Raw genomic sequence first — 13938 nt, forward strand, 5'->3', positions numbered from 1 at the left:
AAAGTTTGATTTTAACAGAATCCACCTACTTCATTTTTTTTTCCTACTCATGTCAGAAAGTCAGACTGCAGGAGCCCATCGTTTAGTAAACGTGGAATGTCTCTAGCAGCACACATGGACTACTTTAGAAATTGTAATTATTGGGTTGGCATTTTCAACACATCTCTGAAAACACAACATGTTATAATTTGAGTCCTTACTGTGCTACCACTTACCAACACACAGAAAAAGGAGCTGCAGTGGATCTGCTCGTTAGTCTCTCCACAATTAACACCTGCCACAGGAGATGTAAGTTCCCCAGCAGCTGGGAGCTTCCATTAGCACAAGGTCGAGGTTTCCTCAAACAATAAGGAGAAATTAGAAGCAAAGACATGAGGGACAACATCCAGTTATGTTTCTGTTCCTCAGACTGACAAAGAAAACTCTGAAAACTCAAGGTCTAACATTTTGCTTCATTTTAAAACTGATGTCAGATTCTGGTAGAGGAATGGGTTGGGCTGTGGGGAAACAGCAGAAGTTCGTGCCAGCAGTGTAAGACAACTTCTGTCTGTACTACAAAACATTCTAGTGGATATTATAAGGTGTGGAACTGTTCTAGTCATAGAGAGATCTCGGTGTTTCTTGGTTCTTTTGAACAGCTTTAAGTGCCATTATTCAAACCGCCGCGCGGGGGCCGCTCTGAGGAGGGGCTCCTTCAGGGCTGGGCGGGAAAGGCGCGTGCCGCCCAACGGCCCCGTGCCGCCCTCGCGCCTGCCCGGCCTCCTCAGAGCCGCAGGGAGCGGCGGGAAGCGGGCCTGCTCGTGGTGTCGAGGCCTTTCGCAGTTCTTTTATTATTATTATCATTATTTTGGGCATTTGCAGCCATCTGCCCGCTAAGTGTATCTGTTCGCCCATCTGGTCGCTGCTTAGGTGGGAAGGCTGAAGCAGAAGGTTCCCAGAGGTAAGGTGATGGCAACCACGTCTTGAGACCCTTGCTCCTCCTCGCTGCTCCCTGACCCATACAAGCCCATATAAAGTATCACGGTGTGGTTTTGGGTGTTTGTTCTTTATTTGTTGCCTTGATAAATAACAGGCACAGCCAAAGAGTGATGTAACTTGTAGCTGCAGGAACACACAGTTCTGCATTTTATAAACAGCAATTAGCTGCTGCTGACTGTACCAGCTGTGTAGAGCCTGAAATGCTGATCGTATCTTGTAGCTTTTACAAGGGCAGCAAAGAAAGCAGAAGTACCAGCTTGGAGCTCTGTGCCACATTGTGCTTTCTGGCTCACAAATGAACTGATAATGTAACTGATCAGAAACCTAGGGGGGGAATATTACATTCGTTCCAAACAGTGGCAAACACTGGTGAGCAGGGAGTGACTGTTAGTTTGCCTGCTGTGCGCAGTGCTTCTCTGCGCAGTCCATTGTAAAGAGAATGCTCTTGAATTGAGTATGGGTAGTATTCAGACTTAATGTTTACCCATACCGATAAAGGTATTGCAGGCCCCAAAATGAGCAGGAAATAGCACCTTAGTGCTTGCAGTTTGGTTGATGAAGTTGTGTTTTGTGAGTGATGGTATTTGCAAGATGGAAGCACCAAGGATGAACAGCTGCAAGTGTTCCTGGATGTTTGATAATTTGGGATGAGTGAGGATGTGGGTAGCGTGTAGAAACAAGGAAAAGGCTTTAGATTTTTTCTTGAAGTCACACTTGCAGAGTGTAGCAGAAATGGTAAATGATGTCTTTAAGCAATGATTGAGCACCTGGTGGGAAGGCAGGGCCAACCCAGGGGAGCTCAGGTGCATGCATACCTGAGTGACCAGAAACCACGGAGTAGGATGCACCCCTTCCCAGACCTCATGTAAGGGTTGGCAGTGGAGGTATAGGTATCTTGCTGGAGATCCCTGCCTACCTGAGCCTTTCTGAAGGTAAGCAGCTCTTTAACTTTATTTCTGTATCTGTGGATGTGCTTGTCCTCATTTACTGTAGACAGAGACTTTGCCACGCTGCTGTTATCGCTGTACATTCCATCATGTTATAACATTACACACTCAAATGTCTCTTTTTGTTCCTTAAATTCAGTAGCTCCAACTCAGATGGGATGTCGGAATCAGAATGTATTTCTTTCAGTGTGCTAATGTCTTCTTTGTGTCCTTTTCTGGCTATGACAGAGATAGTACACAATTCAACTGCTATTTTCTAGCTCTGTTTACTAAACTTGCAAGAGCATTTATGTTGGAACATCTTGGTGAACTCTTCCCTTGGCTTATTGTTACAGTTTGCTACTTGAATTCATTATTTCTAGGATACCAGGTTGCAACTGATAAATATATCACTACAAATGTAGCATAAGTCACATGAGATGGGGTCAGAATACTTAAGCGTATCTGGAGAGAATAATACTTGTTTGAAGAGATTTGCAAAGATAACAGCAAAAAGCAGAGCACTGCTAACTGCTTGATCCACGTTCTGGTGGTATGCTGATAAGAATTCCTCTTTTTTTCAGTAGAGTATCTAAACAGCCACCCTGCATAAAGCATGGAATGGGATTACTCTGACATTCGGGAAATTTCTGACAGGTGTAGACCTGGTATGGGCAGCATAGCATTGCCTTGCAAAGTCCCTTGGTACTGGGGATATGGCCAGCGTGTTCTGGTAGTTCAGCTATTTCTGCGCCTCTGTGTGGCTGGGGCAGCCCTTTGGCAGGATGCAATGCAGTGCTCTTCCTTTCTCCCTCTTTCTGCTCCCCTTGTTTCTCTATAGTTCCTGTACATTTTGTATGTGAGTTTGAATGTATGGTTTGAAGACACTGATCTATAGATCTGCTTCCTCCCCTGATTTATAAAAAGGGAAACTGAGCAGTAAATGTTTTCCCTTAGCACATGGAATTCTCTTAGAACTCTGCCTATCTGCACCTGAATTTTACTTAAGAACAAAATTCTGCAGGTGATCATCTGTGAAAGTGTATTTGTTGATGACTTGCTAAATTAACAACAGGTTCTGAACACTGAGTTTTCTTAGCCATGCATGTAATTTAGCACTAAGAGAACAGTACAGGTTTTGAGTGTGTTTCCTATTAAAGATTTGGTGAAAGAAAAAGCAGAAAGAACCTGACAGAGATTCTAAATCCAGGTGTGAGTTCTGTAATGTTACCTGGCTTTGAGTACTTTGTTGCTTTGGCTATTCCTTCATTCTATTTAAAGTCTTAAGGAATTAGCATAGTTTAGCATTAACATTTGTACATAATTATATACTAAATGAATTCAAGTGGCAATTTCTTAGTCAGTATAAATGGAGTCTTAGCCCTGTTGGTTTAAGCAGCAGATCTGCTTATGTTGTTATAGAATCTCAGACTGTTCATCTATACAGAGGCTTCGGATTTTGAAAAGCAGCTTCTCATCGCATTCAGCTGCTTGTTTTAACGCAATCAGTGGCACCGGCTATGAATTATGGTGGTGTGTGTGGAGTTGAATGTGGCACCTGACTCAGTTGACTGGCATGGCAGTGTTAGAACTTTGAGAGGCAGCTGGAGTCATTGAACTGCAATGGAGTCTGACTGACAACAGAAGAATCCATCAGAATTGGTAGCAATTATAGTCACAGAATCACACAGAATCACAGAATTACCCAGGTTGGAAGGGACCTCAAGGATCATGTAGTTCCAACCCCCCTGCCTAGCAGGGCCACCAAACATACACATTTACTAGATCAGGTTGCCCAGGGCCCCGTCCAACCTGGTCTTGAACACCTCCAAGGACGGGGCATCCACAACCTCACTGGGCAGCCTGTTCCAGGACCTAACCACCCTTCTAGTAAAGAACTTTCCCCTAACATCCAACCTAAATCTTCCCTCCCTCAACTTAAAACCATTTCCCCTAGTCCTGCTATTATCAGCCCTTTCGAAGAGTTTACTCCCCTCCTGGGAGTAAGTTCCCTTCAGGTATTGAAAGGCTGCAATGAGGTCACCCCGCAACCTTCTCTTCTCTAGGCTGAACAAACCCAACTCCCTCAGCCTGTCCTCATAGGGGAGGTGCTCCAGCCCCCTGATCATCTTTGTGGCCCTCCTCTGGACCCTTTCCAAAATCTCCATATCTTTTTTGTACTGAGGACTCCACACCTGGACACAGTACTCCAGCCCTAGTATTTGGAATGGATCTGTTTTATCTCTGACAGCTGTCTTCCCTTTACTTCAAAATGTGTGTAGTTTTCAAATATGAAGTAAGAGGTTGATATACTTGTTTGTTAATTAGGATAAGTGCATCTTACTCCTGATTTCATGGAGGCAGGTAGCACAGCTGTCTGACAGATTTTTGTTTACACAACTGTAATTTCTCTGTAGTATCTTTGCTGGGTTAGGAGCTGTCTGAAGGGCTGGACCTGGAGAGTGCTGGTGAATAGAGTTAAATCCAGCTGGTGACTGGTCACAAGTGGTGTTCCTCAGGGGCTGGTCCTCTGCAATATCTTTATTGATGACGTGGATGAGGGCATTGAGTGCACCCTCAGTAAGTCTGCAGATGACGACAAGTTGGCAGGAATTTTATTTGGCATAAATATTTTTTATTTTTATTTTTTATGTGCAGTCCCTCCTTAGTCCCGCTTGCTTAATAAGGTCAGTATTAAGTGTCACCTTAAGTCTTTACCAGACCTTTTACTCCAAAAGAATTCAAGACTTTCTCTGAAAAAGGATTTCTGTGCCCCCATCTGCTTCTGCTGCCAATCATTAGAGCTTCTAACTGTCTCACTTATAAATCCCTTGTGAGATGAAGTGATACTACCCATTATGTCCCAGTTCTCCTCTGTGAAAGCAGTAAAACAAGAAATCCTTACAACCTAATTTCCTGATATGAAGAGTCAGAAACCAATTCTTGTACTCAGTACTCTGAAAATTAACAAGTCATCTTTCCAAGAGACTTAAATGCTTTAGTTTTAAATGACTGGCCACATACGTTTAACTTCTTCCAACCTTTGCCAATAAGCTCACATTTTACTGAAACTGTATTTAAAGTGCTGTACCTGTTTAAAATAGTTCGTGCAGCGGTACTGATAGAGGAAGTAAGAGGTTATCAAGTGATGTTCACATGCATTAGTTTGTGCAGAGGCAGTTCTGATTGGGTACAACTTAAACTGAGGTGTAAATTGTATGTTTGTATCTCTTTGTGTACAAGAAGCTTATGAAATGGCTTAACCTTAGTATTAGTCTGTTGTCTTCTTGCATATTTACTGCAGTTTTAACATTAAAACAACAACAACAACAAAAAAAGCAAAAACAAACAACAAAAGGACAGGCTCCCAATGAGACTAGCACCCTTACTGGGAAAGACAAAATTAAGTCCTTGCTCAGGGTGGTGAGGCACTGGAACTGGTTTCCCAGAGAAGCTGTGGATGCCCCATTTCTTGGAAGTGCTCAAGGCCAGGTTTGATGAGGCTTCATCAGCTGCTGTAGTGGGAGGTGACTCTGCCCATGGCATGGAGGTTGGAACTGGAAGGTCATTAAGGTCACTTCCAACCCAAATCATCCTGTGATTCCATGTGTTGGAAGCACAACAGAAACATGGTGTGTGTGCAGCATGCAGTTAAAATGAATATAATGCTCTGATTTCTGAAAACCTTACTGTTTAGCTTTTTTTTTTTTCTTGCCTGCTCAGCCACATGAAAGTCATCTGTACAGGAAAACAAACATGCACATACACAACATACAAGTTACATATTCCCAGTTTTATTTTCATGGAATGCTAATTTAGTTACAGTATGGCAGCTCATAACTATTGAAATGTGACATTAATTCATCTCCGATGCTGCAGAACAGTCTCGATTTATATAGTTTTAAAACAATCTTATTTTACATAGTTGAGGTCTCTGGTGGTTTTTAAGCTGATGCTTAAGCACACAGCAAGCTACAAACCTTAGGTTTAATATTTATACATATATTTTTTTGTATTCAGACAACTGCTGTCTGCTGTAAGTTATCTATAATTTAATATTTATAAAAGTGCATATACTGGTACATATGCACATCTAGAAATACACCTTTGCTACTGCCTCCCTTTTATAAAAAGCTGCTTAACATACAGCTGTATTATTCTCACTCACTGCTATTAAGTCCCTTACTATCTTTATTACATGATTTTAACTATTCAATTCCCTCAAACTGGATGTAGGTATTTCTATGTATATGTTTTCCTAAAGAAAAAAGTCTGTCCTATTCCTTTAAGAAGCTTTAAATCATGCATCAATTTAGTAAACAGTCACTTTAGCGTGGATTTTAAAATCCTAGACAGTGTAAAATCTACTTCTGGAAAATGTCTGTATATTTAATTTCTTTTTAGTTACAAAAAAATATATAGGATTGAAACATACTGAATACATGCATCTCTCCAAGTGGCTATATTCTAGCCTTATAGATAAATTAAAAAAAGTACACCCCTGCTAAAAGGATGCAAAAATGGCCTCAAATAGACCATTACCTGTATTTAGTATAACTCATTGCATTAAAAAGTTCAAGTTGGCTGTTCTCTCAAGATGGTGTCAAAAGACTGAAGAGTGTATTTATACTCAATATACAAAGGTGGGTGCACATACCTAGCGCCATTTAATTACTCCGTACTTTCAAGGCTTCTAGGATTTGCCTCTGGTGATACAAGTTCTGAAATGATCTGAATGAAAGTTTAAGTTGAATTCTTTTAATACATGATAAAAGCAAGTTGTGTTTAAAAGAAAAATGTACACAGAACAACCTGAAGTACTCACTGAAACAACTGTACAGAACTACTACAGATACAGAAGGAAATAATAGTGAACTTACTTCAAACAGAAGTAACACTTGATAACATTTGTAAAAACCTGCTTTGTTTTATTCTTCTACCAAGTTAAGAATTTGCAGCCATTCAGAACAAGTAAAATACAAACCACCTCACAATGTTTACATTTAAAGTTATTCTATACAGTGCAAATGTTTAAGACAGAATAACTCCCCAGTGAGACAGGTGACACTGCTCAGTGTCAGCCTTTTGAAGATTCTTCAATAAGTCTATTTACACATTAAGCTAAAGGTTCACTATATACGCTTTGAAGTTTGCTGAATATCAGCAGAAAGAATTGTGAACTAGCAGCAGTTGTGTTACAAATATACGATGGTTACTTTAATGAATGCATAAAGTTTTCGAGGCTGTATTCAGTGTCATACTGTTCTTGATCCCATAGTTCGCCAAGGTTTTCAAGCACTGATTTCATTGATGCTTTTCCAGAAGAGGTAGAGGTATCAGGTTTTTCAGTTTTTCCATCCTTCCAGAAAAAAAATAATATAGAGAAGAATGTTTTCAGAAATATTTACTGTTCATAAACATGTGTTCTTAATTTCCCTCTGCAAATTATTCCTACAAAATTCTTTAAGTCTGATGACTGGAAATTGTGGATCTCCTCTGGAATTGCTGCAACTGTCAGAGTGCTGGAGCACCTCTCCTGTCAAGAAAGGCTATGGGAACTGGGCTTGTTTAACTTAACTTGGAGAAGTCTCCAGAGAAACCTCAATGTGGCCTTCCAATACTTGAGGGGAACTTATAAGCAGGAGGGAGACAATATTTTACACAGTCTGATAGTATCTGGACAAGGGGGAATGGCTTTAAACCAAAAGAGGGAAGACTTAAGTTAGATGTTAGGCAGAAAAATCTTTATTCAGAGAGGGGTGAGGATTCAGAGGAGCTGTCCCCATCCCTGGAAGCATTCAAGGCCTGTGTGGAAGAGGCACTAGGCAACTGAATCTAGTGGGTGGCAACCCTGCTCATGGCAGAGAGGTTGGAACTGAGTGGGCTTTAAGGCCTCTTCCAACCTAAGCTGTTCTAGGATTAAACTGGAAATGGCCAACCTCCCTTCCTCCTGTTTTTCAGAATTACCTGCTATTCATTATTGCAGTTTAAGTGTTCATCTGATGAAGTTCTGCAAATCCAAGCTTTTCCCCAGCTTTCCCCTGGTTTTAGTAGCTATTTCTAAAAAACCATTCCTTTACCTTGTCAAGAGTGAAAAGATCAAGAAGCTGTTCCGTTCCCATGCTCTGCAGGCTTGCATTTTCTTGGCTGATCACTGTATTAGCAATGTTCATTTTGAACTTCTGAAGTCCCATAATCTTCTCCTCTAGAGTTCCCCTGGTTATCAGGCGATACACATTAACAACACGTTTCTGAAAGAACAAAAGCAACAGTTAGCTAAAAGAAAAGTAAATGCTTCAGTATTCAATAAAGTATTTGTCAAAGATGGCTGGGAAGTAGTTTGGTATACTCTCGGATGATTTTATAAGGTTGACTGATGTTAACAGAAAAGAAGGAGTACAAGGCTATGCCAGCACATGGTAGAGGCACCTGCAGTATCTGTGCTGGGGAAGTTAGGAATTTTGCTGTTTGTCATAAGTGTAGAGACTGTAACAGCCAGTCACTTGTTCCCTGTCCAGGAATCAGAGAAGGACAATTCTGTTGTGGTTTCCCTTCAGTTTCTTGTTTTTGTTGTATTTGTTTCTCCACTGAAATGATTCTTCCTCTGGATGCTTCTCAGGAGCTCGTTATGGAAAAGGGAATCGTACCATGTTGGGGACGGGATATGAAAGTAGAACCTTTAACATGGGATGTAAGAAAGTAGTGACTGAAAGCTAGATGGAAACCACTACAAATCACTTGTGTTATGTGCTTTAATCTTATCCAAATTTGAAGAAACAGGAGCTCAGCATGAAAAAATATATGGGAAAATAGCTTTTCACCTGGCCAATACGGTGTGCCCGGTCCATGGCTTGCAGGTCTCTCATTGGGTTCCAGTCATGTTCCACAAATACCACTGTATCTGCCCCTGTTAAGTTAAGTCCCAACCCACCAACATGAGTGGTGAGCAACAGAACATCTATAGATGGATCATTGTTAAACCTGGGGAAAAAAAAAAGCATGGTAAAATTAATTTCAGGGTGGAAATATGAACTTCGACTGCCTAAGGTTCCTTTGCTGATCAAATACTGAACAAGTAGTATTAAACATGGAGTAATTTATTGCTCATTACTAATAAAAATCACAAATAAAATCAAACTTGCAGTATCTAAGACATCTACCCACTGGCAATAAAAGTACTTGTACTGTTGGTCCTAGGTTTAGTCAGTTGAACAAGTCGTGCAAGTAAATGCTTGCATGAGCAGTTTTCTATATCTCCTTAGAATTGTCTTCCAACTTCTATCGCCGATGTCAAAATTTAGATAAAAAATTTTTCCTATATTAACACACATCAGTAATGTTGGGGTTTGGTTTTACTTCCCTTAATACAGAAGAGCGCCATATTAAGTATGAAGTAAAATGTAGCTCTTACATTCCCATATCTCAAGTCTCTTAGGATTCTTCATAAAACTGTAATAATCTCCAGGTGATGTACAGAAAGGATGGTATAGAATACCAAGGTTATTTGCTAGTTTGTGCATTTGTTTCCATGTGCCAGTTGTTATAAGGTAACCACATTCTTCTGTTTTGTCTGCAGTTTAGTGATGTCTTTACTCAGGTAATAGAGAAAGTGCAGATATTAGCAATTTTCTTCCTCAACATTGTTTTTAAAAAGTCATCCAATTACTTTAAAGGCAATACTTAAGTTCTAATGCAGACCTGCTATTAATGTAGGCTTACACAGGTGGAAGTGTGGGAATTTTGTTTTATGTCTTTTAAATTTAAGGTAGACAGTGATGGCCTGGTAGTTCAATGAGGTGTCTGTTACAGACCATAACTAACTCACTGCAGTTGTCTTTGTATCAGTCATGAATGAATATGCTTACCGTGAAACAATGGAATGCCTCTGGCCAGCAGGTATGCTACCATCTAATCGTAAATAAGTGACTGAAGGTAACTGAGGTTTGAGGAGGTCATGCTCTACTATGTCCAGCATGCTCTTAAGTTGACAGAAGATAAGTATTCTGTGTTGGGCCACGACAGCTTCTGTACCACTCTCTGAAGATCCTCCATTCCCCAGACCACAATCTAGCAACAGCTTTAAGTAAAAGAGCATTAAATTTAAGCATATAAAAGTGACAGTAGATTTCATGTAAATGCTGATATGGATGGACTACCAAAAGAAGAAGGAGGAGACAGCCAATAAACTACAAAAGAAGTCTGTGACAGCTATTCAAATGACATAGAGAAAACTGACTCTACAGATAAACTATGTCAACTATTCAAGAGTCAACAGAATATTCATTTTCTTCATTTTTTCTTTATATGCAGTAGAGTTTGAAGTCGTTAACACAACCTGATTTTATCAAACTAATAATCTCCAGTATAGTAAATTGAGTAAGTTTGCAATGAGATGGCCAAGAGTAAGAAACAGAAAACAATGGTAGTTTCATACAAGGCAGCAAAATTTAATGTAAAACTCATTACTTTCTGTTTTGTTCCCAATTTTGAGTTTCCCTGGCTAAACAGCAAAATAAAACAAACTTTAAAAGGAAACCCTTGGACTCCATTTTAACTGCTACTTAACTCACATTTTAAGATCAGTTATCAGATTGACGGGATCTTAAAATCCTAAACCATAGCATAAATAGAGACACATTAAGGCACAGCACGTAAGTCTACTTACTTGCTTTAAAGCAGACAGCTTAGGTGCATGTTGGATATCTCGAAGGGATGAATTATGAGCTGCAAGTTGCTCTGTAATTCTTTTATATTCTGGATGCTGGGTTGTTAGCACTAGTGCTGGATGGTTGCATAGCTTCCGTAAATATTGCAATGCCTTTAATTATTTAGGAAATGAAGATCAAAGAAACTGTTAGCAATGGTGTAGTTACAGCTGTATAGAAGCCACTTAGCCATATTCCACAAGTTCGACTGTATGGTATATTTTCATTCAATTAAATTCACCCCCTTTTTGATTAAGAAAACCTGTACTTTAGACTGCATCCATGACTGTTAGGGCCATAATGATCTTGGTTCTTGTTACAAAGATGACAATTTACTACATCTATATGGGAAAGGAGCACAGGTAGGAGAAGCAAAGGAGCTGAGCAGAACCCCTTGAGAATTACTGCTACCACGTAACTAAAGCTTAATTTGCAATTCTGTAAGACAATGAACCTTCCCTTCTAACCTTAAGGCAACTATTTGGCAATCTTAATTTTGCAGTGTAAATGATAAAACTAGAGACTACTAACTTTAATCTTACTGTTTTGTACTCCTGTTAAAACATTTTTGGTTGATCGTGTTATGTAAGAACCACAAAATAGCTGGATGCTAGTTGAGTAAATATTGGTAAAAAATTTGAAGTCATATGTTACAGTGTATTAACAGTGAGGTAAATAACTTAAGAATAATAGCTATATGTCACCTTCCAGACAAATTAATAAAAAAAATCTGAATATTTTACTTACACAACTATAGCCATACAATCTAAGTTAGCCATAATAATTCAGTTTTAATTAAACAAAATATAATTACCATAAATAAGGGAACAAGTTAGTAAAAATTGGAAAAGAAACTGTACCTGAAATACGTGACCTGTAGCTTTAAGCTTTGGTTTTTCAGTTTCTTCACGTAGTGAAATTGAAGAAACTGTTTCATCAATGTCACATTTGGCACGAGACTTGGCAAAATCCTCATAAAGCTGAACCTGTAGACCGTATTCCAGACAAAAGAATGAGTATGTGTTTTCCTCACAAAAAAGAAATAACATTTTTCCAAACTTAATTTCAAGTTCAGGTTCTAAATTAATGGAAAATGAAGAGGGCTATTTTATATGTAGAATAAGATCAACATTAATAGTGAATTCACTTGCAAGTGAATTTCTTACAGCTTTTAAAGTACCTGTTAAGAAAAATCTACAGATGCTGATGAATTGTTCTTGTAGAACTAAGCCAGAAATTAAAGTGCAGTCTACTGAACTGCACTTAGGTATCAACATTACTAGGATTTTATTTATTTATTTTTTAGTCTCGTGGCCTCAGAGAATATCAAGAGCTGCTGTAAAATTGACATTGGAATACAGAACTCCTTGTTCTTATCTCTAAGCTGAAAAAAACCTAAGCTTCCAGCCAACATTTTAAGCATACCTGTAAAGGACTGAGAACACAGTAATAATCTTGAATAATTTTGGGTGGAAGATCTTGCAGTACATCCTCTTTCATTCTCCTTAACAGAAATGGCAGAACTTGGCGGTGCAGTGCTTCCATTGCAAGAACCCCTAGTGAAGGGAAAGGAATGCAAGCAAGTTACATTTTGTAGAAAACAGAGTCATAGAATGGCCTGAGCTGAGAAGGACCTCAGTGATCATCTAGTTTAAACCCATCCACTAGACAAGGCTGCCTAAGCCTGGCCTTGTGTGCCTACAGGGATGGGACATTCCACAACCTCCTTGGGCAACCTGTTCCAGTGTGTCACCACCCTCTAAGTGAAAAACTTCCTCCGAATTTCTAACCTAAACCTCCCCTGTCTTTCTTTCTTGAAACCTTTATAGAAAGCCTGGTTAAGCACTGTAATGGGCTCCCCAGGGAGGTGATTGAGTCACCATCCCTGAATGTGTTTATAAACCATTTGGATGTGGTGCTCATGGACATGATTTAGTGGAGGGTTGTTAGGACAGTATGGTCAGGTTGCGGTTGAACGTGGTGATCTTTTAAAAAAAGTTTTTTCCAACCTGAGCAGTTTTATGATTCTGTTTGTTTAAAACCCTTCCCCTTTGTCCCATCACTATCAACACATATAGACAGTTGTTAAATACAAATACTTCAAAACATTCAGAACACACCCAAAAAAGCAACAACCATCACTCTTCAGTTCAAACTGACTACACTTAAGCAGTTCTTGTTTTAAAGAAAAAAAAACCCAAAACCCTTAAGATTTTGATCCTCACCAGCTTCTTGTTCACGACTGGAGCTTCGGGCATCTCTACTTGCCAGTATTGGTTTGCCATAACGAGCTGCAAACTGGCGTTCAGTACCCAAAAATCCTGGCATAAGGAAGTCAAACAATGACCACAACTCTAAGACGTTGTTCTGAACATAAAAGAAATAATTGTTAAATTCCTTTCAGAAGTAATGAATTGTTCCAAGTTATCAGGAACATTTCCATACATTCTTAATGCTGCCAGGAGAACATTCCAAATGTAAAACTTCTACACAATTTTGAACTCTGAAACCCAGGGGCTCTTTCATCAGTCTGTTACATACTCTTCAACACTTAAGATACTGTAGAAAAACAACCTATGTCTTAAGCCACACCCTCAGTTATGGACAACAAAATCCAGGAGATGGGATGGATGCTCCAGACATAAATCATTAGGACAAAGCTCAAGCTGTGGAGTTCTTCAAGTCACGGTTACTACTAGCTTCACTAGAGGCATAAGGAAATGCTTTTCCTGTCTACTACCTTACAAGTGGTAGAGAGTCTTTGAGACACACAGTATGATAACATATATGTAGGCATAATGGGAAGGAACATTTACATTCAAGCACTTATTAATACAAAGCTTATTTTGCAATCTGTGCTTGGAACAAGAGAACTCTGATCAGTTGTACGATAAAACTGAATGCAAAATGCTTGTTTTTATTTCTAAGGTGACTGGTGAGTAGTAAAGGACAGCAGTTACCTGAATTGGTGTCCCAGAAAGAATTATCCTGTAATTGGCAGTCAGCTGTTTCACTGCTTTTGATAGTTTTGTTTTTCCATTTTTTATTACATGGCCTTCATCAAGAATGCAGTAATTGAACTTAATATTTCTAGAACATAAGAACATAGACTTAAGTAGTAATTAAAATTCCAAGCTATTAAAACCTCAGAAAACAAAGCAGTTCTTACCTGAAGAAATCAATGTCATTTCTCACAACATCATATGAAGCCACTATGAGATTGTGCCTTTTCACCTGATATTGTAATCTTCAGGAAAAAAAGAACAAAAAACATCATAACTGAAGCGTCCCTTTATGTTTTTGCAGCCTTAGAAATACCATCATGTGTT

General features: G+C 39.3%; 1 protein-coding gene across 3 annotated transcripts in view; it reads right to left on the reverse strand.

Moving 5' to 3' along the window:
- Positions 1 to 5678: 5678 nt before the first annotated feature.
- Positions 5679 to 13938, reverse strand: part of BTAF1 (B-TFIID TATA-box binding protein associated factor 1) — a 42275-nt gene continuing 34015 nt past the window's right edge. For all 3 annotated transcript variants that reach the window (XM_015867123.2, XM_015867122.3, XM_085554560.1), the window contains 10 exons: positions 13779 to 13856; positions 13570 to 13699; positions 12835 to 12976; positions 12035 to 12165; positions 11470 to 11595; positions 10570 to 10722; positions 9770 to 9981; positions 8726 to 8885; positions 7985 to 8155; positions 5679 to 7263 (listed from right to left, as the gene is read on the reverse strand). In XM_015867123.2, the coding sequence (XP_015722609.2) occupies positions 7117 to 7263; positions 7985 to 8155; positions 8726 to 8885; positions 9770 to 9981; positions 10570 to 10722; positions 11470 to 11595; positions 12035 to 12165; positions 12835 to 12976; positions 13570 to 13699; positions 13779 to 13856 (1450 nt within the window). In that variant the 3' untranslated portion in view covers positions 5679 to 7116. The remainder of the gene's footprint in view (positions 7264 to 7984; positions 8156 to 8725; positions 8886 to 9769; positions 9982 to 10569; positions 10723 to 11469; positions 11596 to 12034; positions 12166 to 12834; positions 12977 to 13569; positions 13700 to 13778; positions 13857 to 13938) is intronic.

The sequence above is a fragment of the Coturnix japonica genome, chromosome 8 (assembly GCF_054131305.1).
Source record: "Coturnix japonica strain WE chromosome 8, WE-NBRP24, whole genome shotgun sequence".
NCBI classification, from domain to species: domain Eukaryota; kingdom Metazoa; phylum Chordata; class Aves; order Galliformes; family Phasianidae; genus Coturnix; species Coturnix japonica.